Here is a 24466-nt window from a genome sequence, read left to right as displayed (position 1 = left end):
CGAATGAACAAAGAGACCAAACCTGGTTTGGCGTGCAGAGAAAAACTCGAGGGACCTTTCCACAAAGAAATGGTGAAAAAAGACCAGGAATTGTTTTAACAAAGGAGGCTCAGGTGCCATCTTGAAAAACATGGCTCCCGCGATTTAACGTTACCGGAACTGCAAACAGTTTGCGGTCGGGGTAAATCATGGTAGTTCATTGTAAAACCACTGCCACCAGCCATTCTGAGAGGAAAGGGTGACTTAACATTTGACAGTTACATGAGTAGCTAGACATAGGGGATACTAAGTAACCCCTCCAGCACTCTATTGTAAGGTAGGATGTGCTGGGTCTAGAAATGTACAGGACTAAGTGAAGTCTTTCACTCAGCTGTTCTGGGAAACAGTAGTTGATACCAGGGAAGGTATTTAAACCTTGGTAAATCTGAAAGACTTCCCTGTGGCACTGCACTGAAGGTGCTTTGTGACACAATTGTAAAAGATGCCTATGGAGTTTTAGACTCCATAACCAAAAAGACACAGAGGTAAAATTCACGCAAAAATGCATGAGTGGGGGAAAAAAGGCACACACTTTCCAGGTAAAAAAAAGTCCTCAAAATCCAGCAAAGTTGCTGGGGGTCTCTAAGGTAATTGGCACATTTTTGAGAATTCTCCTAATATCTACTCCAGATAAAGTACCTCGAGTCCCAAAAAAATCAGGATGGTCACGCTGCAGCATGTGATCGGCCAACTGGAGGAAGGCGACTTCTTGAGGTTGCTTGATCTGGAGGACTCATACTTCCATGTCCCCATTCACAGGAAGCATCGTAAATTCCCGCGCTTTGTAGTGCAGGGAAGACGCTACCAATTCAAGGCCCTCCCTTTCGGCCTGAAATCGGAGCCCAGGGTGTATACGAAGTGCCTGGCACCATTGGCGGCCCATCTGTGTCTACATGGGATACACGTGTACCCGTCCCTCAATGACTGGCTCGGCCAGGCTAAGTTGAGGGAAGTAGCCGTCGAACAAACGGAGAGAGCCGTCCGGCTGCTGGCGGATCTGGGGTTCTCGATCAACTATCCAAAGTCCTGCTCAACACCATCGCAGAATGGGAAAGAGGGTAGCAGCCATACTGGGGAAGGTGCAACGGCTGTTGCGGAAGGCTGCCACTGTGAGGACCATAAAGTCGCTGCTCGGCATGTCGTGCATCTACAGTATCTGACTCTGCAGGTTACGGATACAACCCGCTGGGTGCAACTGTCCAGAAGCTTCAGACAAGATCCCTTTTGGTGAGGAGTTCTGTCGGGCGATAAGGTGGTGGGGTGACCACTCCAAAGTCGCACAGGGTTTCAAACCACCCGCCCCCCATACCAAGAGACGGCCACCATGGACACTTCCCTGGAGTGCTGGGGAGCCCACACAGGACCTCTGCACGCCAGAGGCATGTGGCTGCCGGAGGAGAAGGATCTCAATCAGTAGCCTAGAGTTGCGATCAGTGTTCTGGGCCCTCAAGTCAATCCTTTGTGCCTGAAGGGCAAGATATGATATGATAGTTTATTTATATAGCGCCTATACACAATGTGTATCAAAGCGCTTCCAGGCAAGGGCGGGAACAAGGCAAAATACAATGACATTTCTACAGGCCATGAACAGTAAGGCTGTGAAATTAACTCTTACTCGGCCTGACAACATTTCAGATAGTGCTGGTGCGTAGTGAGAGGGGGGGCGACGACAAGTAAGGGGAGGGGGGAGGAGACAGAATAGGTTGCTATTGTACTAGGTCCAGGGATGAGAGTAAGTGCATAGGTGGTAAGATCTTCGCAGGCCACACCTCTTCGATGTTCTACATCAGGAAGTAAGGGGGGGCCGTTCCCAACGCGCTCCAGAGAGTCGTAGGACTTGTGCCACTGGGCAGTCTACGAAGAGATGTTCCTTATCCTTTTTTCATCTAGTGGGAGTCCAGAACACAATCGCTGACTCCCTCAGCAGGGAGCTGCGCTCCTGCCACGAGTGGGAACTTTGAGAGGATTAGGTGGACTGCATCTTCTTCAAGTGGGGCAGACCCCAGATCGATCTGTTTGCGACAGCGGCAAACTCCAAATGCTAGAAATTCTCCAGCAGGTTCCACCAGCTGAGGAGCATAGGGGACGCGTTCTGTTTCATATTGTATTTGGATTAAAGCGCTATATAAATTTAATAAAATACAAAGTGCCTTCCTGTGGGAAGCCATGTTACTATACGTGTTCCCTCCGTTGCCTCTCCTGCTGCAAGTCATAACTCAAACTGTGCCGATGCAGGACACTAGTAGTCGCCCTGGCGTGGCCGAGTTGGTACCCAGACCTTCTCAGGCTGTCAAGGTGCCGGTGGTTGCGGACCTGCTCACCAGAGGAGGTGGTGCAATCCTGCACCATGACCCTGGATCGCTGAACCTAAGAGTGTGGCTCCTGCAGCCCTAGTGTTCGGGGAATACGAGTTGCCGGTGGACTGCAGGGAGGTCCTTTCCAAGGCCAGAGCGTCATAGACTGTTACCGACACAAGTGGAAACATTTTGTTACATGGTGCTGGTCGCAGACTCCACAAATGCTTCCATAATTGTCCTCGCCAAGGCGGGGCTGGTGCATGCCTCTATCAAGGTGCATCTGGCGACTATCTCCCGCTACATCAGTTCTCAGGATGATCTTCTCTTTGCTCCCATCGTCAAGTCAAGGAGTATATCAAAGGACTGTTTCGGTCTTTTCCTTCCACGAAGGCTCCTGCCCTAGGGGGGGTCAGGGGGGGGCTATTCTAGCCTATGCATCAGGCCCCTCTCAAATTCCTCTCAGAAAACTGCTTTCCTCGTGGCCATCACCTCTCCAGGAGGGTGGGTGAGATCTAGGCCCTATTCTGCAAACAGCCATATCTGACTTTTCACGAATCTAGGATGGTACTGCGGATGCACCCCTCCTTCATGCCAAAGGTTAAGTCGGAATTCCACCTCCTTTGGTGTTGTCTGTGTTCTTTCTGAAACCTTTGTCACTGGCTGAGAGAACTTCGAACTCACTGGACATTACTCGTGCTCTGAAGTTCTATGTAGCACGGGCCGTTTTTGGAAGACATCTCAACTGTCTGTGAACTTTGGTCCTGTGAACCATGTGAAGGCCTTGTCCAACACTTGCATCCCCAGCTGGCTCTCTGGCTGCATCACACGCTGTTATTGGTTGCCGATCCAACTGCTGCCCGGCCGTCCAAGAGCCCATACCACCAGAGCTATCACTGCGACAACAGCGTTCCTGTCTGGTGTGCCCCTGCTGGAGATCACCACACCTTCACAAGATTCTACTGCGTCGACAGGGTTTCCAGAGAGGAGTCCAGGATCGGCCAAAGAGTGCAACGCAACCGGCTTGTTTGAAGATGAGCCTGTTCCGGAGGTAAGAGTAATTGCTTCTGTTGAGCATTGCCATCTCCCGTTGTGTAATGTTGTACTGCTGTGTTTTTTATTCATGGGCGTTTGAATCCATGCCAAACTCCATTCTGGAGAAGGAACAAGTTACTTATCTATAACTATTGTTCTCCAGCATGTGTCTGGCATAGATTCACATGCAAACCCTCCCTCCTGCCCCTCTGCGGCTCTTCTTGGTCATAGTGCCACTTTACGTGCTACCAATGGTGAAGATGGCTGCCAGAGGAGTGGCCTAGGGAGAGGTCAGTCATTGGCTAGGGGGGCAGTATGACCCAGAGCTCAGTGATTGGTTTAGAGGAGGAAGACAGTTTGTAAGTGAAACTGTTTTTCTTTTACCGAGGATTCCTGGCCTGACTGGGAATATTCATGATCATGTGAAGCCATGGCAGACCCATGCTGGAGAACAGTTACAGGTAAGTAACTTGTTACATACTAAGGCCCACATAGTAAAACACTTTGGGAGGCCTGTTCTGCATGTACCCCCTCAAAAGAAAGTGCCACCTCAGTGGAGCCTGAATATCGTGTCAGCCTAATGAGACCACTGCTTGAACCTATGGCAACTACAGATATAAATCTTGTGTACTGGAAAATGGCTTTTCTAGTTACATCGTGTCTTTTAGACGCGTTTTGGAAATGCATGCATGATCAGTTAAACCTCCACCTGTGGTTTGAAAAGAAGAAAGTAGTAATTCCGAAGGATTGTCTGAATTCCACCTGCAAGCTGAAGTAACCCTACTGGTTTTCTTTGCAACAGTCTATGCCAGCTGAACAGTCCTTGCACTCACTAGACCTTCGGAGAGTCCTGAAGTTCTACATAGACGGAACCAAAGTTCTTTTGACGGAACCAAGGGTTTTCGACACTGCTCAACTTCTTGTTGCTTTCAGTGCCCCTAATAGTGGTCAACCTATTTCAAAGCAAGGTATTGCCAGATGGGTCTCTGCTCTAATTTCAGCAGCGCACTCTGAAGCCAATCGACAATTAGAGGGAACCCACACAGTCTGTGCTCATTCTATTAGAGCAGCATTATCGGCAGGGGTTCCCCTGTCGGACCTTTGCGGTGCGGCAACCTGGGGAGTGTTGCACACCTTGGTCCAGTATTACTGCATGGAGGGTCCAGGCGAGGCAGAAGCAAGGGTCAGAAGAGCCGTCCTACAATGCTTGTCTTCTCCCTTTACACCACCTGTTTAAGAATGTTAGCTGCTCTATTCAAAGCCTGTGAATCCATTAACGAGCCAATGCTGGAGAAGTATGTTGCTTGTTTGTAACGCCTGTTCTCCAGCATTATCATCTTTCATGTATGCACCTGCGCCCACCCAAGGGAGCAAGGCTACATGTCACTGACGCTCATCTCTTTAGGGTTAGAATCTGAAGATGGTCTCTTGGGTGGGGCTAGTTACTCGACGTCCCATTTGGCTAAGGCACAATGCACCTAAAAGGACATGGATGGGCTACTATAATGAGCGCTGAAGGCTCTATTTTCAGCTATAATAATGTCACCAAGGACTACCACTCTTTCGGCAGGGAATATTCAAAGCATATGCATCCATGAAAGATACCAATGCTGGAGAACGGGAGTTACAGGTAGCAACAGAATTCTTCTTGTGCTTTGTATCTGCTTAGATTCACATGCGCCGACTCTTCCTCTCTTGGAGTTGAAGGAACATAGACATCTTACACCTTCTCTTCTTCTGCACTCGCGCATTCTCTTTTGTTCCCTCATGGCAGAACAAAACCAACTGGACGGGGGGATAGGACAGGGGGTGGGGGGGTCTGTATATTGATGTGTGGGGGATCATGGCTACACTACGTGTAACAGTAGGGATAGTGTTAGACACGCCCAGGTCGACACCCCTTTTCGGTCTTTGAAAAAAGACGCTATACTCTGCGATTACCACTAGATATCTTGATAGGGATAGTGTTACGGACACGCCTATGCCGACGTCCCCTTTCGGTCCCCGAAAGACGAGATGCAATACTCCGTGGTTACCACTGGATGTCGGACCATATGCACAGCATGTGAATCTAAGCAGATACAATCAGAAATGCTATTATGGTGAGTAATGCATGTCTTATTCTGTCCCGCTGTACACGTACCAATGCTCTGTAAACATATGCGCATTGTCACATAGCTTTGAGAGGGAGTTACTGACTGCTGTGATTGACTCTAATTTTCATCCCTTTTTGTTCGACTGAATAGAGTAATAAATAACATCTGTCAATTGCAGCACTAGGAATGGCCAGAACTGCAGCGGGTGGAGGGGATTCTTTATTCTTCGATCTCCCTTCTCTTGTCCTTTGGAAAGCAGTTATGAATTCAAATCTACTTTATTTCAGGTTATACTCCAGGCACACCCTACAAGGTGTCCTGTTCACCCACCAGTGGAGCTGTACCACCTTATTCATCATCACCCAACCCATACCAGACCGCTGTTTACCCAGTTCGGAGTGCCTACCCACAGCAGAACCCTTATGCACAGGTTAGTAGGTTTATTTATTGGTCATTTGTTAGGCGCTTGTACAATTAGCAAAACTGTTTCAAAGCACCCACAGGGCAACAGGGTGGGGACAGGAAAAGTTTGACAATGAATTACAACAAAGAAAATTGAATTAATAGTACAAACAAATAATGAGAATAAAAGAGAGGGCAGACTAACCTCGAACCTACTATGCCTTGTGAGTTAACAACGTGCAAGGGGAGAGGGTAAGGTATAGATGCTGTGGTGCTCGGGGTGAAGTGCTAGGAAGAGGAGAACCGAAGTGCAACCTCCTGTGGAGAGGGTGAGCCTAGGTAAGTGTGCAATAAATAGACAGAAGCTGTGATGAGAGATGTGGGAGGGGGTTGGGGGGGGGGGGTCATGGCCCCGAGGATACTTGAGGGCCATGCACACAGTCATGCTACTGTATGATTAGTGGGGAAGAGAGGAGGAGAAGGAAGAGAAAGACAAGGTCTTGAGACTTTTTCGAAACTTAAGGCGGTTCTACTCAAGACACAGAGGAAGGCTATTCACAGGAGGAGCACGCTGAGGAAAGTGATCGACCACCAGTGCCCGCTTTAGCAAACCGCTTCACGCACAGGGAGTTGGTGCCAGAGGAATGCAGGAGTCTAGAAGGGGGGGGGGGGGGGGGTTATTTGGTCAGAGCATTGAAGATGGTGGTCCCTGGCCCCAGATAGCCTTGTGGATGATGGAGGGATTTGAATTTAATCTGTGCTGAGACTTGGAGCCAGTGAAGGCTTTTTAGGGCAGGAGACATGTGGTCCCTGGGCTTGAGACCAAGGATAAGCCTTGCTGCCCTATTCTGGGTTAGCTGGAGGGGGTTGCAGGGTTGACGAAGGAAGATTGAGGAGGCTGTTGCAATACACCAGCCTGGAGAGAACCAGAGCACAGGTAACATTGAGTCTCTAGGGGAAGGTGAGGATGGGTAGAGTTCCTTTGAAAAGGAAGAGCTCAAAGTGGTACTTGGCGATGCACTGAATATGAGGGGTTAAGGAAAAGGAGGCAGAGATTCCTGGATTCAGAGGAGGGGGGGCAGGGAGGGAGCCCATGTAGGAAAGCCATACTGAAGGGAAGAAGTGGGGTGCAGGGGACCCAATGGGGAGAATCTGTTCTGCTGGCATTGAGGCAGGGGTCGTAGCAGTGCAAAGGCCTGGATGGCAGAGAGGCAGTCGGGCATGGAGAGTGCAAGGGCGTCGGTAGGAAGTTTGAGGAAGAGTTGTCGTCGGCATAGCCGTACTGCAAGTTGTGGGAGAAATAGGAAATGAGGCGTGCCAGCAGAGAAAGATATATGTTAAAGAGCCAGGGGGCGAAAGAATGGAGCTACATTTGCTTTGAAGGGATGTAGGTCAGTGGATGTTATTACTTTTCAGGAAATTAAGTACAATTTTGACTTTTTGATAGTTAAAGATGTAAATTTGCATTATACCCTCAGGAGGTAGGTAATTGTCTAGAATTCCTTTTTTAATTTCTTTAACCTTTGTTTGACTATGCTACGTAAATGCCTAATCATTAGCCTGACCCTCAATAGATTAAGATGCTGCCCTTAGTTGATTGGAGTTGATTCTTTGTTTGGAGATTTTCGCTGAGCCTTCTGGTGATGTGTGTTAAGATGGATTTCTAAAATCTGGCCTGGTAGACCGATTTCAGGAGGCCACTCCAGTTGCATTTAACAAGGGAACTTGGAGGTTAGCCAAACCCAGTCATGGTAAGCATGGAGAGTGGTCAAGGCTTAGACGTGTCTGTGTGTCTGTGTGTCTGTGTGTCTGTGTGTCTGTGTGTCTGTGTGTCTGTGTGTCTGTGTGTCTGTGTGTGTGTTTTTCCACACAATTCCACTTGGACTGGTAAGTACACAAATACTTTATTATAGGCCCAAAACATGCTAGAAAAATGAGTCAAGCAGGTAATCTTAAACAGTTCTCCCGCATGGGGTCTAGCATGGATTCACATGCTCATGAATATTCTCCGTCGTCCGGCTGGGAATCCTCGGTAAAAGAAAAAAGTTTCAGTTTCGTTTCCAAACCTTTCTCCTATAAACCAATCACTGATCTATGGGTCATACTGCCCCAGTCAATGACTGCCCTACATTAGCCCCTCCTCTAGCAGCCTTCTTCAGATTTTTACCACACGTTCAAGTGTTGGGAGTCCTCTCGTTTTGCTCTTCGAGCTTTCTGGATTCAATTGAGCCTGTGCGCTCCATCACTTATCCTTCTGATAAACAGGGGTCTGTTTTTCAGCATCTTTCATCACACATCAATGGCAGTAATCAAGTGTTTTTCTTGGAAGCTTCCAGTAGTCTTCAGGTCTACATCCCGCCGGATCATGTCGGAGGAGAATAGAGCTTCACTCTTCATGCTGTGCACCAGCAGTGGTTTGCGGAATGTTTTTTGGATGACTAGCATTACCAGTGCCTGTATTGCCTACACCTGACGCATAAATAAGATTGTGAGATCTGCCGTGGCTTCACTAAGCGCATGATGAAGGATGAGCACGTCAGGTTGGCGGCGTGGCTCAAGACCACGCCCTCTACCCCGGGTGATTCTCAGGGGCATGCCTCTTCCGGATCCAGCCAATCTGAGCAGGCTTATAAGTTCTTTGAGGGCGCTCCATCTGTGGGGGCTCAACATAAGGCTAAGCACTGCAAGTCCACTTCTGCCGGAGTCGCCGCGCACGTGGGTCCCACGACTGTCAGGGCGCGGTCATCGTCTCAAGCCACCGCTCCAGCTCTTTGTCCAAGAGGAAGTCAGCTACCCCGGGGAAGCTGCGGGCGACTCCGGAGAAGGCCAACCAGGAGAAGGTGTCCGAGCTGCCCGTGAAGAAGGCCAAGTGGGACAAAATGGCCGACTTGCCCATGAAGGCCCAGGTGATCAGGCCAAATCATCATCATCCTCCTCATCCTAGATCGAGATGGTGGCCTCCCTGTCAAATGCAGACAGGGGCTGACCCCGTCCAGGGGGCCCCGGCAGCAGCCAGAGTGTCGCTCCCTGCCAGGCAAGAGTCTTCGTTCAAGCCAATAGAGAAGACTCCGGAGAAGAGCATGCCAGAGCTTAGCCCGGGACTGACCCTCGCAGGACCCGTAGAGCGGTGTGGGGGGGGAGGGGGCAGTTAGAAGAACTCCAGGGCACAGACATTTCTTCGTCCGACAAGGAGATGCATTCCGTCCACACCACCCACGTTGATGACTATGATGGGAACCTCAGAGATGCCCACCGGAGGCGTGGGTGATGTAGGCGTTGGGCCCAGCGACCCTGTCCCCAGGTCCCTCCCCAAGTCATATCGCAGGATATCCTCTCGACCCTCCACACGCTGGTGTCGGAGATTCAGAGGAGTTTGCCAACAGCAGCACCATTATTGACACCAGGGCAACCACCACCATTAGAGACATCCTACACCTCCATGGGAGACCCTGCATCGCCCGCGCCGAGAGCTTCTCCACCGAGTAAGTGGGGTCTTTCAATTTCATGATTGCCTGGGCGTCTGAGATTTCCAGCTCACCCCGGAGGAGGAGGGCGGCTTCCTGTACCAACGCCGGGAGGCAAAGGGGAAGATTATCCTGTCGGTACCACTCCTGGACGACATCTGTGATGAGGGGCTGGCGCTGCTGAAGAACCCCTCAGCCCCAGCAAAGGGACAGGCTTGAGAAAAAGTACGGGGTGCTGGAGTCTGCGCGCAAGTGTCTGAGGTCTCAACCGTGGCCGGACTCTTTGGTCTCGGCGGCCGCCAGGAAGAAGTCATCAGTTTGAGGTCTTCTCCATCAGCGCCCCGGACAACAGGGGGAAGAAACTGGATTCCATGGGTAGAAAGGTGATCTACTCAACGGCGACAACGGTCAAAGCGGCGAACGCCTTAGCGATTGTTGCCAGATGAACCAAAGCTACCAGGCTTAAGATGGCTCCGCTCCTTGATTTCTTCCCCGATGACAAATTGGTCGAGGCTTTGGATATCCTCCGGGAATGCGAGGTGGCGTCGGACCACGCATCTGTGGGCCTGGACATTGCAGACATGGGTTTCCGCCAGATGGACAACAGGGTTTGCCTTCGCCATCGTGGCTGGCTCAAGGCCACCAACTTTCGACAGGAGGTCCAGACGAGGGTCCTGGACATGCTGTTCGACAGATGACTTGTTCGGGAAGGGCATCAATGAATCCCTCCAGGCCATCGAGACCGACATGGAGACGGCCTGTGCCTTGGGAACTCTTCAACACCGGCCGTCCTTTCATTCCCCTAGACGGAAGTCTAGCAGGTCTTCGAAGGGTTTCGTTGGGGGCTCATCCTCTTGCCGCCAACCCTCCCGTTCTTCGACCCAGGAAGCCAACAGGGGTTGCTCCAAGGCCTTTGCAGGTGGCCTTCGTCGAGTACCTCAAGGCGGCACGCCGACTTCCAAGCAGGATTCAACTGGCCAGGATGTCTGGCCCCACCCATGTACCCTAGTGGGAGGCCAGGTGGCGAACTTCGTCAGCGTGTGGGAGACTATCTCACTGATCGATGGGTGCTGGACGCTCTCTCCCACGGACACACTTTGGTTTCAGCCGAAGTGTCCGCAAATACCATTGGTGGCCCGACTGGAATCGCACATCCCTCAGCTGCTGCTGGAGTTTTGGGCCATGTTAAGAAAAAGGGCGATAGAGCTGGTTCCATAATGCATAAAGTCCCAGCGGTTCTGGATGGTCACGCTGCAGCACGTGCTCGGCCAGCTGGAGGAGGGTGACTTTCTGTTGCTGGATCTAGAGAACAGGTACTTCCACGTACCCATACACGAAAAGCATTGCAAGTTCCTGCGCTTCCTTTGTCCAAAGGAAGCATTATCAGTTCAAGGCTCTTCCCTTCAGACTGAAGTCAGCACCCAGAGTCTTCACCAAGTGCCTGGCGCCGGGGGCGGCCCAGCTAAATCTACGGGGATTAACTGGCTCATCCCGGAAGTCAAAGGACATTGTCGTCGATCACATGGCAAGGACCGTTCGGCTGCTGACGGACCTAGGGTTCTCAGTGAATTATGCAAAGTCATGCTTCACTCCTTGCAGGACCACTGTTCCTGGGATCCAGGCTCAACACTATGTCCTGCCTGGCGTCTCCAGAGGTGCGGATAGCGGCCATCCTGAGCAAGGTGCAATGGCTGTTGGCACTGAGGATCGCCACGGTGAGGACCATCAAGTCGCTGCTCTGCATTATGTCATGCATATACCTGATTCGGCTCTGCAGATTGCGGATGCGTCCACTGCACTCCTTGACGCTCATTGGGTTCAGGCGTACGGAGGCTTCCATGGCAGGATCGCACTCATGGAGGAGTTCCGTCGAGCAATAAGCTAGAGGGGCGTGCGCTCCAACATCGCCGGAGGCACAGACTTCCTGAGCCCCCCGTACCAGGAGACGGTCACGACTGACACTTCTCTGGAAGGATGGGCGTGGTGGGAGGTGGGCCCACATTGGATGGCTTCACACCAGAGGCCTGTGGCTGCCAGAGGAGAGGGACCTCCACATCAATGTCCTGGAACTGCATGCAGTTTTCTGGGCCCTCGGGTCGTTCCTTTTGTGATTGGGTGGGGGTGGGGGGGGTGGAGTCTTCACGGACAATACCAACACGATGTTCTACATCAGTAAGCGGGGGGGCACCAGATCCCCAGCCAGCGCTCTCCAGAGAGGTCTAAGACGTGTGGCACTGGGCCATCGCCCAGGGGATTTTTCTCTTTCTGTTTCACCTGGCGGGAGTGAAGAACACCGACTCACTTAGCATGGAGCTGCGCTCTTGCCACGAGTGGGAGCTTCGGCAGAATCAAGTGGACAGCCTCTTCCTTGGGTGGGGTAGACCCCAATCAGTCTGTGATGGCGACAAGAGATTCGCCAGCAGGTTCCACCAGCCGGGGAGCATGGGGGACGTGTTCTCCTTCCTGTGGGAAGGCCTGTTCCTGTAAGCGTTCCTGCTGTTGCCTCTCCTGCTGCGAGTCATCCATCAACTCCAACAGTGCCAAGGCAGGATGATCCTTGTTGCCCCGGCGTGGCCAAGGCAGATTTGGTACCCGGACCTTCTCAGCCTGCAACGTCGCGTCATCAAGCTGCCGGTGGTCGCAGATCTGCTCACCAGAGAAGGAGGCGCAATCCTGCCCCACGACCCAGGATAGCTGAACCTGGCGGCTTGGCTCCTGCAGACTTGGCTTCGAGCTGCTGGCAGACTGCAGGGAGGTCCTGGCCAGGGCCAGAGCGGTGTAGACTGTGAAGTGCTATGGACACAAATGGAAATGTTTTGCGATGTGGTGCCGGATGCAGAAGATCAAGCCTCTGAGGGTCACGACCCCACAGATTCTTCCGTTCTTGGCCCTGGCGGGGCTAGCGCACGCCTCCGTCAAGGTGCATCTGGCGGCTATCTCGCACTACACCAGGTCTCCAGGGCGGGCATCTCTTTGGTCCCACCATCTAGTTAAGGAGTTACTCAAAGGACTGCCGATCGTTCTCGCCGGTGAAGGCCCCTGCCGTGGGAACTCAACGTGGTGCGGACTAGGTTCATGGGGGCTCCCTTTGAGCCCATGTATCGGGCCCCTCTCGAGTTCCTTTCGTGGAAGACTTTTCTAGTAGCCATCACTTCTGCCAGGAGGGTAGGTGAGATGCAGGCCATTTCCTGCAAACAGCCTGATCTGATTTTCCACGACATGAGGTTGGTGCAGAGGACACACCCCTCCTTCAAGCCAAAGGTTCTGTCGTTATTGTGTTGCCGGTGGAAAGGACTTTGCACTTGCTGGATGTGGCTAGAGCGCTGAAGTTCGATGTGACTTGCAGGAAGAGTTTCAGGAATACATCTCAACTTTTCATGAACTTTGGTCCTGTGAACCTTGGGAAAGCCTTGTCCAAGGCTTCAATCTCCAGGGTTGCTCTCCGGCTGCACCGCACACTGTCACCGGTTGGCAAACCGCCTGTCCGAGAGCCCATTCCACCAGAGCGATCGATGCGACAAAGGCGTTACTGTCTGGTGTGCCCCTGCTGGACATCTGCAGGGCTGCTACGTGGCGGTCCACGCACACCATCACAATATTGTACTGCGTCGACGGGGATTAGTCCAGGGCGAGCCAAGCAGTGCTAAGCAACCTGTTCGCTTGAAGGTGAGCCTGTTCCAGAGGTAAGAGTATTTACTTCTGTTGAACTTTGCCACCTCCTGTAATGTGTACTGCTATGTATTCTTTATTCATGAGAATCCATGCCAGACCCCATGCTGCAGAAGAAAGAAGTTACTTACCTGTAACCATTGTTCTCCAGCATGGGTCTGGCATGCATTCACATGCAAACCCTCCCTCCTGCCCCTCTACGGCTCTTCTTGGTCATACTGCCACCTTAAGTGCTTACCAAATCTGAAGATGCCTGCCAGAGGAGGGGCTTGGATAGAGGGCAGTCATTGGCTGGGGGGGGGTGCGGGCAGTATGATCCAGAGCTCAGTGATTGGTTTAGAGGAGAAATAGAGTTTGGGCCTGACGAGAGGAAATATTCATGAGCATGCAAATCCATGCTGTTGAACAATAGTTACAGGTAAGTTCTCGTTTCTCACTGTAGGTCTTCAGAGTTCTCCTGCTGGTATGCTAGTGTTAATGTCTGCAAAACACTTCCTTTGTATTGTTTTGGTGCTTTAAAACACTCATTGGAAAGATTACCCTTTATCCTCTACTCTAAGTGAAAAGCTTAGGTCACATCTTATTCCCATAAAAATGTAATCGGAGTATATTACAGATGTCTGTATTGGTCTCATTATTATATGCAAAATTGATACCCAAACTGATCGCGTTGCTCAACTGCTGTGCTACGTTTGTCAAATCGGGTTTTGAGTTGTGCATGGAATAACTTGCCTTATCCCAGAATAATAAACACAGATACATAATAGTACTGTCCTCTTCCGCTACTCCAGTGTTCTAGATTGTGTGCAAGGTGTAAGATCCAGTGAAATACTTTCTTTTGGTGCAGTGCTTTTTTGCATTTGTTGGAAAATGTTCAGCTTAAACGTGCCACTGGTATGTACTAAGTGACATATAAATGAGATTACATTGATTTAGTATTTAAGCTCAATTCATTGTGTGTAACTTTCTTTTGTTGCTTAATGAATGATGGTTGCATTTATGCCACTTTGGATTCACATGATTTTCTGAAACCTAAAGCGGTGCTTAATTACTTGCTTGGTGCTTTGCATTACTGAGATTAGAACTGAAGCACTAATACATATAAATGTGCATTATACTCCTGATTAAGTCTTACAAATATACCTTGTCATGCTTTACAACAGCAAAGCGCCTACTACACACAGCCTATGTATGCAGCCCCTCCTCATGTTATTCATCATACCACAGTTGTACAACCGAACGGCATGCCTGCAACTATGTATCCTGCACCTATGCACCCACAAAGAGGAAATGGGGTGACTATGGGAATGGTAGCTGGGACCACAATGGCAATGTCCGCAGGTATGCTAACCTTCAAAACTGAAATGCTGTGCTGTTATGACTTTATTTTACTAATGTAGATTCTGCTACATCTCTATGAATACAAGCATTTTTGTCAAAGGTTTTACATCGAACTTTGTGCCTGACTTGATTACATGAAATTATTCTGTTGTAAAGTTCAGCATTCTACATTTTCTAGACGTCTTGGACCGGATGACATGTGTGTGAATGATTTGCCTCTGACTGGTGACCACCTTTCTGATTGGCTCAGCAGAATTGCCACTTCAACACCCTGTTGCTTGGTGGCTGCGTGGCATAACGATTCACGGTGGATTTGTAAAGCATTCTGCAATGCCTGGGTATCAGCTGTTAAAAGATTTTTTTTGGCAACTTTCCCTCCATAGTTTCTATGGATTCCCCAATGTTTTTGCTTTGTTTTTGGTCCTGTTTTTTGAGCTGAAGTAAATCCTTCTGCTTCACTTCCCATGCCTTTTGCTCATTTGTCATTTGGAAACTGATTAGTCCTTCAGACTATCTGTACTGGGAAACTATTTTTATCTTTTTTTTATGTTTGTATTTTAACATTGCACACAGCATCGTACAGAAGTATCCCTAGTGCCCTGCATAGCCTTTTTTACATTTTGGATTTTTGTTAACTTTTATATATGCCTAAACGCAAGCTGGTGGCAGCAGATAACATTTTGCCATTTGTTATTTCTAGTGTGAACAAGCATGTTTACCACAAATGGCTACTAATCGTGGCTAGTGCCCTAAAAAGGCCACATGACTTTCACATGTTTCTGGCCATATCGTTTGGCCTTCCCATAGAAGGTCATGGACTTGCCTGGGAAAGCTGCATCTTTTGCAGTCTGATGCCTTTTTGTGTGTGGCTCAGGAAGTGGGTGGGACTGTGCTTCCACTCAACATCTCTGGGTGCGAGGCATGATTTGAAACCAATAGTTGTCCCTGGCTGGTCAACTGCTGGCTGTTTGAATGTTGTAGGACTTTACCATTGGTGGGCTTCGACTTGCTTCCAGGCTGGATTTCGGATAAGAGTCGTACTGCAGCCACTGCTTGATCCACGTTTGAGATGAGAATTCCTTGTAGAACAGCAGCTGAAAACCCGAAGACGTCTCTTGAAGAGGCCTGACATCCCTTTCTGCGTCTGGCCCAGTGAAGCCCACTTGGTCTGAGAAGGCCCTGTGCAACGCTTCAACTCCTGAACTGGTGGGACGAACCGGTGTAGACTGTCCAGCTCTCCAGTGGGCTACTTCTGTAGAACCATTCTTCGTTTGCACCCAGAGTTTTGGGGGTTGCCAGCCTACGGTATAAGTCGACTGCAAGGAGATCTGCCATAGTCTGTTTGCAGTGGCCATCGCTGCAACTCTCCTTCCCCTATCCTGTAAAGGGTCCTGAAGAGGGCTGCATCATTGAATCTTGCTCGTCCTGTGAGGGAAGCTGACCCTTTCATGTGCTTTTCTTGTTCTGGGCAACTGACTGGCATTTAAATGTTTTGCAAATGTTACTAGGATTCATCTGAGTAGATTTCCTTTAAATAGGACTATGGCAATACAAGCAACATGCTTGTCACATCTTCCTGTACAGCAACACTGACCTGTGCATTGTTTGTACACAAATATATTATCAGAATAATGCACACTTCCCTTCTGAATATGTGGCCAAGCAAGTCGGACACTCCGAAGGATGCTTAACACCAATGTGTTGCCACCCTATATAGAGACTTCCTTGAACGCTGTCCACTCTGGGCTCTATTATTCCAAACAGTTGGCTGGACAATTCTGGGTTTCTTTCTCAGTTCTGTCTCGTTACAGTAACGACTAATGGGACAATAAAGCTGCCGCACTAAAAGGGTATATTGAATCGCATCTCAAGCCTGTTATATAACCACTTAGTACTCTGTAAGTACTGGAAACCACCCAAAAGGGGATGTGCTTTTCTGTATGTGCATTAAGCTTTTGCCCTTTTCTGTTCAGCATTATGCCTTGGTGGTCCTACACAAACTTTTTATATGCATGCAAAGTAATCCCTGGCACTCATTCCCTTTCTTGCCTGCATAAATTATTCATGCGCGTTTTTAACCTTTCTCCCTTATTGCCCTTTTCTACTCTCTTGCCGACCAAAGACTGGCTATTCCTGTCGAGCGGACAATACGCCACTCTCTGCACACACCAGAGTGCTGTTAGTCCACTACTACCATACACCTCTTTGGTATTATTCAACTTAATAAATCGATCTCATGGACGCCAACCACCGGATCCATGCAATTTTTGATCTAGAACATTTCATGCTTAGTGTGTCAAGGCTTCCACAGCTTCCTGTGTGTTGGACCACCTTTTATCCGCCTTCTCCCATGCCCTATTGCCGTTTATTCTCGTACCACTCAATCTGAGCCTACTGGATGGACCGTCCCAGTATTACTATTTTGAGGCTTGTTATTCAGCCTCCCTGGTTGAAGTGGCAGTTTGAGCACATCTCGAATACATGACACAGCCATAAGCATGAATACGATATGATATATTTATTGTAACTTGTATTAAATTGCCCTCCAGTAAACTGTTCTTTATCCATAGACCCCCTTGGCGCAAACATCTAATTTTCGGATCTGGGTTGTTAATTTGTGCTAGTTTTTGTTCGCCCCCCCGCCTCCTTTGGCCTTTCATTGTTTTGTGTCCCCTGCCGCCAATGGTAAGGAAGCGGGTGGGGGGATGGTGGGACGCCCTGCACCACCAAAACCTCCAAATACTGAATATGGGGAGCTGGGGGCCTCAGTATTTTTGGATTCGAACAAAAGGTTAACACCCAATTCGATCAAAACGTTCATATGGGCAAATTGGGTGCTACTTAATTTTCTACTGTATCGCCGCAATGTTTGTTCATGTTCCATGCTGCTTGTAGTGTCGCATATCCAATCTTCCACAATCAGTACCCCTTTTTTGTCTTTTCCTAATTGTCTCGCCATGTTGGTACTTTTTATTCAGTACTTTGCTCTGTACCTCTATGCCGCCCCCCCCTCCCCCTTTTGCAGATGACAAGCGCACAGTAAGTTTCTTTGGGCAAGCCTAGACACTAAAACTATGGTGGTGATTTGGCACTGTATGGAAACTTTTTAAAACATAACTTCGAAGGGATTGTGTCCTCCGACGTGTTCCTTATCTTTGATAATTCGTCTCCAGCTTGCTGGCCTCGGAAATTTTATCTCTGTAGAGGGTGCTGCGTGTCGACGTTCGCCGAGTCGATGTCCCTCGACAGCCACTGTACCAGCGCCGACGTCACCATGCCCATAAATAACCACGCGCGGTGTCCGTTGCTCAGTTCCGTTTTTACGCGCTTCGTGGGGCCTCGGAATATCGTTGCTCAGTTCAGTCAGATAAAACCTTATATTTGCTCGAATACCAACTCGTTCTTGATGGCTTCTTCATCGGAACAGACGACTCCACGGTCCAGCTTCAAAAAATGTCGAGACTGCGGTAAGAAAATGTCGATAACAGATCCACACAGGATCTGCTTGTGGTGCTTGGGAGTCGAGCACCATTGTCGGAGTGTGAGGACTGCATGTCCATGACGGTGAAAGGGGAAGCTCGAGGGAGGTAAGTCTGTCAAAACCTCCTCAAAGTTTCTTCGGCCGGGTCGAGGCATTAATCTCCTCGCCGTCGAAAGCATTCCCATTCTAGGTCTCGAAGTAGCTCCCACCATTCGTCGAGATCTATACACTCAAAGAAGAGACGTCGAAGATTCCTTTCCTCGTCATCTTCTGGTTCCCCAGAAAGGGTCTCCTGCCCCACAAAACACAGCTCGCAGGCTGAGTGGGAGGAATTCAGGAAGAAAATGCTAAGCGTCTTAGAGAAAGCGGCCTCGACCCCCTCGAAGACAGCTGAGGGTGATACCACGGGTGAAAAACCCAAAAAAATTGAAACGCGAGTCGCTGCACCCGGCGAAAGAGTCCACCCGAGAGCGTCACGTGCCATCGGTTAAGAAGGCACCATCTTCGTCGTCGAAGATCCCTTCGACACATGGATCGGCGCCTTCAACGCTGTTGTCGAATGGTTCTTCGCATCGGTCGATCGAATCGACACCCACATCGACGCCGATGAAAGAGAAAACCACAGCTGCTTCACAGCCAACGGTGATACCAAGAGCCTCTGGCACGACGCTGAGACCGTCGTCGACATCCTCGAGTAGGATCCCGATCCTCTCGAGTTCTTCGAGGCCTCTCCCAGTTTTCTCGGCGCCTTCGAAGCCTGTCACATCGGCATGGACGTTTTCTCGCCCAAAAAATGACGAGTTTGGCTCCTTCTGCCTTAGAAATGGGTTTTACACCATTTCCGAGGTCAGAGTACCCTGAATTATCTTAAATCTATGAAGAAGGGGAGGATTCTGACCAGGAAACCTTCTGGTTGCAGAGGACCACACTACCTGTTTTAGAGGATTGTACCTCTGTGGAAAGAAGGTTGAAAGACCTACAGGAATCATTACATGAGGCAAGTGGGCTGGACACTTCCCCAGAAGTGGCATTTGTCAAACCAGACCCAGGGGAACATGCCAAAACACCCTATAGAACCCTGATGGCAAGGATTATTGAATTTATGGGTTGGTCTGCGCCTTCACCTGTTTTTCAACAGGATGTCCTGACAGACATACTAGACAAAGGTCCACAGGAGGATCCTGTGGTCCCCTTCCATGCAGCAAGTTTTCATCTAATTGGGAAACTCCTGAAATTATCCCTGCAGTCAATAAAGGATTGTCAGCCAAGTATAGAGTAGCTGTGGCTGACCCTGAATACTTATCAAAACACCCGACTCCAGAGAGCCTGGTGGTTCAAGCGGCAACTTCATGAAGCGGCAGATCCGCTTACCCTACTGTCCCACAGGATAGATATGACAAAAGGTATGATGCTATGGCAAAAAGTATTTTCTGCTTGTAGTATGGCGTTGAAGTCCATCACCACCTGTACGCTCGCCAGGTTCAGTCACACACTGTGGGAGTGTGCTTCATCAGCGGCTGACTGCTTACCGGAAGGAGTGGAAAGGGAAGCCTTCCTTAACATCATCAAAGATGGCAAAGATGCCATGTGCGAGTCACTTCAAACTGGCATTGATTCCGCTGACAGTATCAGCAGGACCATGGCAAGTACGACAATCCGCAGGCATGCGTGGTTAATTGCTCCAGATGTACAGGCCAGACTTTTGAATATGCCCTTTGACGTCTCTTCTTTATTCGGTAAAAAGGCTGATGACAGTCTGGAAAAGTTGCAGACATCTAAAGCAGTGGCAAAATCTTTAGGAGCTGCAATCCGCCAAACTCCTTTTCGCCCCTCAGGAACCTCTGTGAGAGGAAAGTCCTTTCGCTATTCCGCATTCGGGAAAGGCAGAGGACAGCCGGCTCAAATAGGCCAAAGGAGATCCACCCGAGGTGGATGGGTGGACGAGTCAAAAGTACTAAAGCCGCAGCAGGTGCCTCTTTAACCTCAGCATCTGCATCAGCCGCCCCCAAACCACTCTGGTGTCTTTCCACACAAGACACCTGTAGGGGGCAGGTTAACTCACCATCTGACGGAATGGCAGGCTATTACGTCAGATGCTTGGGCATTGGAGACAGGTGCCCTGGGTTACTGCCTACCCTTTCTACACATCCCTCAGTCATCCACCGGGGCACAGCTCTCTAAAAGTTCCATATCCGCTCCTCTTGCAGGAAATTATAGACCTGCTAGAGAAAGATGCCATAGAACCGGTACCTGTAGCGGACAGGAACAAGGGCTGGTGGTACTCCTACTTTCTCATACCAAAGAAGGACGGAGGACTGAGACCCATCCTGGACTTACGAGAATTGAACAAGTTCCTCAGGAAGGACAAGTTCAAGATGGTAACTCTCTCTCAGATCCTTCAAGGCCCTCCAGCTCTAGGACTGGCTGGTATCTCTGGACCTTCAGGATGCTTATTTCCATGTGCCAATCTATCTCAAACACAGGAAATACCTGCGGTTCGTAATTGGCAACTCTCTATCAATTTCGAGTTCTGCCATTTGGGCTGACCTCCGCCCTGAGGGTCTTCACCAAGCGAATGTCGGTAGTGGCTGCGAGTCTAAGGAGGGAAGGGATCCACGTCTACCCCTACCTGGAAGATTGGCTGATCAGAGCTGTATCTTCGGAACAAGCTCAGATCCAGCTAGACTGTCTGCCACTTCCTTCACAAACTGGGCTTCTCCCTCAATTTAAAGAAGTCACAGATGATACCATCACAGAGACTCCAGTTCATTGGTGGGCCTATCCAGAGAACATCTTGAAAGGAGAACTGTTTTGGCAACCGTGGCCAGAGATAACCGTAGTCAGACGCCTCATTCATGGGGTGGGGAGCCCATGCCAACGACTTGACCATCAGCGGTCGTTGGTCTCCATCGGAGTCCAGACTACACATCAACCTATTAGAGCTGAGAGCAATCAGACTGGCGCTGAAAGCTTTCCTGCCATCAGTATAGGGGAGAAATGGCCTGATAATGACGGACAACACGGTGGCCATGCACTAACTCAACAAGAGGAGGCGTAGGGTCACTGTGCAGAGAGGCAATGCAGCTCTGGTTTTGCCAATTCAGGAAGGAATCTCTCTATCGGCAGTCCATCTAGCCGGAGAGAAGAACTTGACGGCGGACACTCTGAGCAGGCAGAGCAGTCTCCCACAAGTGGGAGCTAGCTCAGGAAGTCCTTCAAGAGATCTTCGCCCTTTGGGGAACCCCTCAGGTGGATCTGTTCGCCACCAGCACCAACAGGAAGTGCGATCTGTTCTGTTCAAGGGAATTTCCCCCGAGAGGAGCTCTAGGGGACGTGGTCGTAGTGGACTGGGAGTTCCCACTCCTTTACGCATTTCCACCAGTCCCTTTTTATTCCTCAAATGATCAGGAGGTTGAGAAGATTCCGGAAAACCATGATCCTAATTGCCCCGGACTGGGCCAGGAGAACGTGGTACCTGGACCTTCTAGATATGTCCATCTGTCCTCCAATCCGTCTTCCACTCAAAGAGAATCTTCTCTCACAGAAGGGAGGTCAGGTTCTCCATCCAGACATCAGAACCCTCAACCTTCACGCTTGGCTTCTGAAAGGGTGAGGTACAAGGGTTGGGACCTCCCTGATGACATCATGGAGGTGTTGCTTTCGGCCAGAAGGCCAGCAACAAAGTCTTTATACCGCTGCCATTGGAACACATTTTGCAGCTGGTGTAGAGAAGGGAATATCAACCCTTTTTCATGTGGTACACCAACAGTGTTATCGTTTCTACTCTACTTGGCAAACTCAGGCCTTCAAGTTGGCACTGTAAAAGGCTATCTCACAGTGCTTTCAATCTTCAAGCGCACTGAGGAGGAACCATCGTATTTCAAACTACCTCTAGTAATACAATTTCTCAAGGGATTAACTAATGTTTATCCTCCAAGTGTCACAATGCCTGCCCCCGGAAAGCCAGACCAGGCCCAGCAACCCCGGAAGCAGGCATCATGCCACTTGAAGCATGCCCAAAAACCCCAGTTAGGGGCTCTTTGGCTACAGTCCTGGGACCTATGGCGCCAGGCTCATAAGAATAAAGTCAGGCCTGGCGCCATGGGCGCCAGGCTCATTACAGAAATCTTACCTGTTGCAGACCATGCTGCATACCTACCTGATGCAGACCATGCTGCACGAATCCACAAGCCAAATGAGGCTTAAAGGGACTAATTTACCTCAGGGACTCCTTTCCTTTCGGGTGGGGCTGTGGAAGAATACTTACCTGGGACTTCTTCCAAGGCTATTTAAGCCACACCCGGACAGCCACATGTGCTTCGCGTTATTCTGCTTGCTGCAGCGTAACGCTCACCGTGTCTTCAGCAGCTCCAGTCTTCAGCCACGCCCGCTTCAGCCCTGGAACACCTGGAACAAGAAAAGGAGAAGAGGTCAGAACAAAACCCTTAACTGAATCCTTGATCCAGCACATCATCGATCTGGAAGAGAGGAGCCTTCTCGGGTGCATTGCCACGCACCTCGCAGCGCCGCGCTGAACTCACCAACCGAGGCTGCATTCCTTTACTCCATCGCGAATCCAGCATCTCCAGGCCATTCATCAACACCTGGGGGAGACGAGAAAAGATAGGTGAGCAAGGGCAATACAAACCACCCCCAAAGACTTACCTGATTTACCACAGGGGGGTACTCACCTCATCTCGGGACGGCGTAGTCAATTCTGCATCACTGCCGCACCCCGGCCCCTAAGGGGAAAACAAGAACAATACAAATCACCCCCAAAGACTTACCTGATGACCACAGGGGGTACTCGCCTCATCTCGGGTCGGCACAGTCAATTCCGCATCACCGCCGCACCCTGGCCCCTAAGGGGAAAAAACAAGGACAATACAACCTAACCCCAAAGACTTGCCTGATTTACCACAGGGGGTACTCGCCTCATTTCGGGTCGGCGCAGTTAATTCTGCATCATCGCTGTACCCCGGCCCCAAAGGGGAGAACCACAATAGACCTACCAGGATCTTACCAATTGCCACTTGGAACTCTTCTGGTGGTTTAAATCCACAATCTGCAAGGAATCTGGCAGAGTGAAGATCAGACTTTTGAACTCTTACGAACAATTGGACTTAGAGTCAATACTGGAACTCGCCAATTCCTCCACGCCAGTGAAGTAACTGGTCGCCTACGTGCCCCTGCGCCCGACGCAGGATGGAGAGCTCATCTTTCCAAATCTTCAGGTGAGATTAAGGGGGAACTTCAGGAGTGTTCTGTGGGCAGACAAGGGGAGTGGGAAGGCGGGTTAACACTCAGATTACGGGAGGTTAATTCCCCTTCTCCATTGCAGAAAGATATTCGTACGAGCCCAACAAACGAAGCTAAGTGGGTCTGTCCAGTCTGTCATCTCGGCTCTACGTGTTACTCTGGTGGAAGCAACAGCGGGCCAGTCCAGATCGACGCCCCCATGGGAATCAGGTGAGCGTAACACCAAGACCATTCCAAGTTCCCTTATGGGACTTAAATTTAGTCTTAAATTTCCTAATGGGTACTCCATTCGAACCACTCCACTCTTGTTCGCTGAGATTTCTCACTCTTAAAACTGTCCTATTGTTAGCACTAACATCTGCTAGGAGGGTGAGCGAATTACAAGCTCTCTTGTAAACCCCCCATACAATTTTCCATAAGGACAAAGTTGTCCTACAGGTGAAGCCTAATTTCCTCCCAAAGGTGGTTTCTGAATTTCATATCACCCAGAAAATTACCTTACCTTCGTTCTACCCTCCTCCCCATCCGGGGAAAGAGGAAGAAAGGCTACATAGGCTGGACCCAAGGCGAGCTCTGAGCTTTTACATCAGCAGACTGGCTAGGATTAGGCAAGCAGACCAACTGTTTGTAGGATACTCGGGTCACAAGTTGGGTCTACCCATAACAAAACAGACCATTTCCAGGTGGATTATTTTGGCCATTCTGGAATGTTACAAACTGGCAGGGAAAGAGCCACCCCAAAATCTTAGGGCTCATTCAACCAGGGGTATCGCAGCCTCTTTACCCCTCCAAAGAGGGGTACCGGTCCGAGACATATGTGCGGCTGCCACATGGTCGTCCGCACATACATTCACAAAATTTTACAACCTGGATTCCTCCACTAGTCAAGAGACCAGATTTGGCAAAGCCGTATTACATTCGGTTCATTCCTAAGGGATACATGACATTATTACTCCCACCTCCACTTACATGCCACTGCAATGGGAGTCTATCAAAGATCAGGAATACGTCGGAGGACACAATCCCTTCGAAGAACAAGTTCCTTCTTACCTTGTAACGTTCTTTCGATGGGATGTTCCTCCGAGTATTCCTTATCGCCCCTCCCATCCATCCCCGCAGTAATACTTCCCTTTTGGTTGCAGCTTACGCTCCTTCAAGGTCAATAACCAATTCAGGCATGACGTATCTTATGCTACAAAACTGAACTGAGCAACAGACGCCACGCGTGGCTATTTATGGGCATGGTAACGTCGGCGCCGATACGGTGGCTGTCGAGGGATATCGACTCGGACGTCGACGCGCAGCGCCCTCTACAGAGAAAAAATTTCCCAGGCCAGCAAGCTGGAGACGAATTATCAACATTACAAGGTAAGAAGTAACTTGTTC

The 24466-nt window shown here is 49.8% G+C and overlaps 1 protein-coding gene across 6 annotated transcripts in view; it reads left to right on the top strand.

Annotated features, from left to right (window-relative positions):
- Nucleotides 1–24466, top strand: part of FAM168B (family with sequence similarity 168 member B) — a 270782-nt gene that overhangs the window by 163286 nt on the left and 83030 nt on the right. For all 6 annotated transcript variants that reach the window (XM_069617841.1, XM_069617843.1, XM_069617842.1 and 3 more), the window contains exons 4-5: nucleotides 5752–5894; nucleotides 14163–14340. In XM_069617841.1, coding sequence (XP_069473942.1) covers nucleotides 5752–5894; nucleotides 14163–14340 — 321 coding nt within the window. The remainder of the gene's footprint in view (nucleotides 1–5751; nucleotides 5895–14162; nucleotides 14341–24466) is intronic.

This window comes from Ambystoma mexicanum, chromosome 10, assembly GCF_040938575.1.
Source record: "Ambystoma mexicanum isolate Mex_15411 chromosome 10, UKY_AmexF1_1, whole genome shotgun sequence".
In the NCBI taxonomy this organism is placed as follows: domain Eukaryota; kingdom Metazoa; phylum Chordata; class Amphibia; order Caudata; family Ambystomatidae; genus Ambystoma; species Ambystoma mexicanum.
This window is presented reverse-complemented; position numbering and strand designations above follow the sequence as displayed.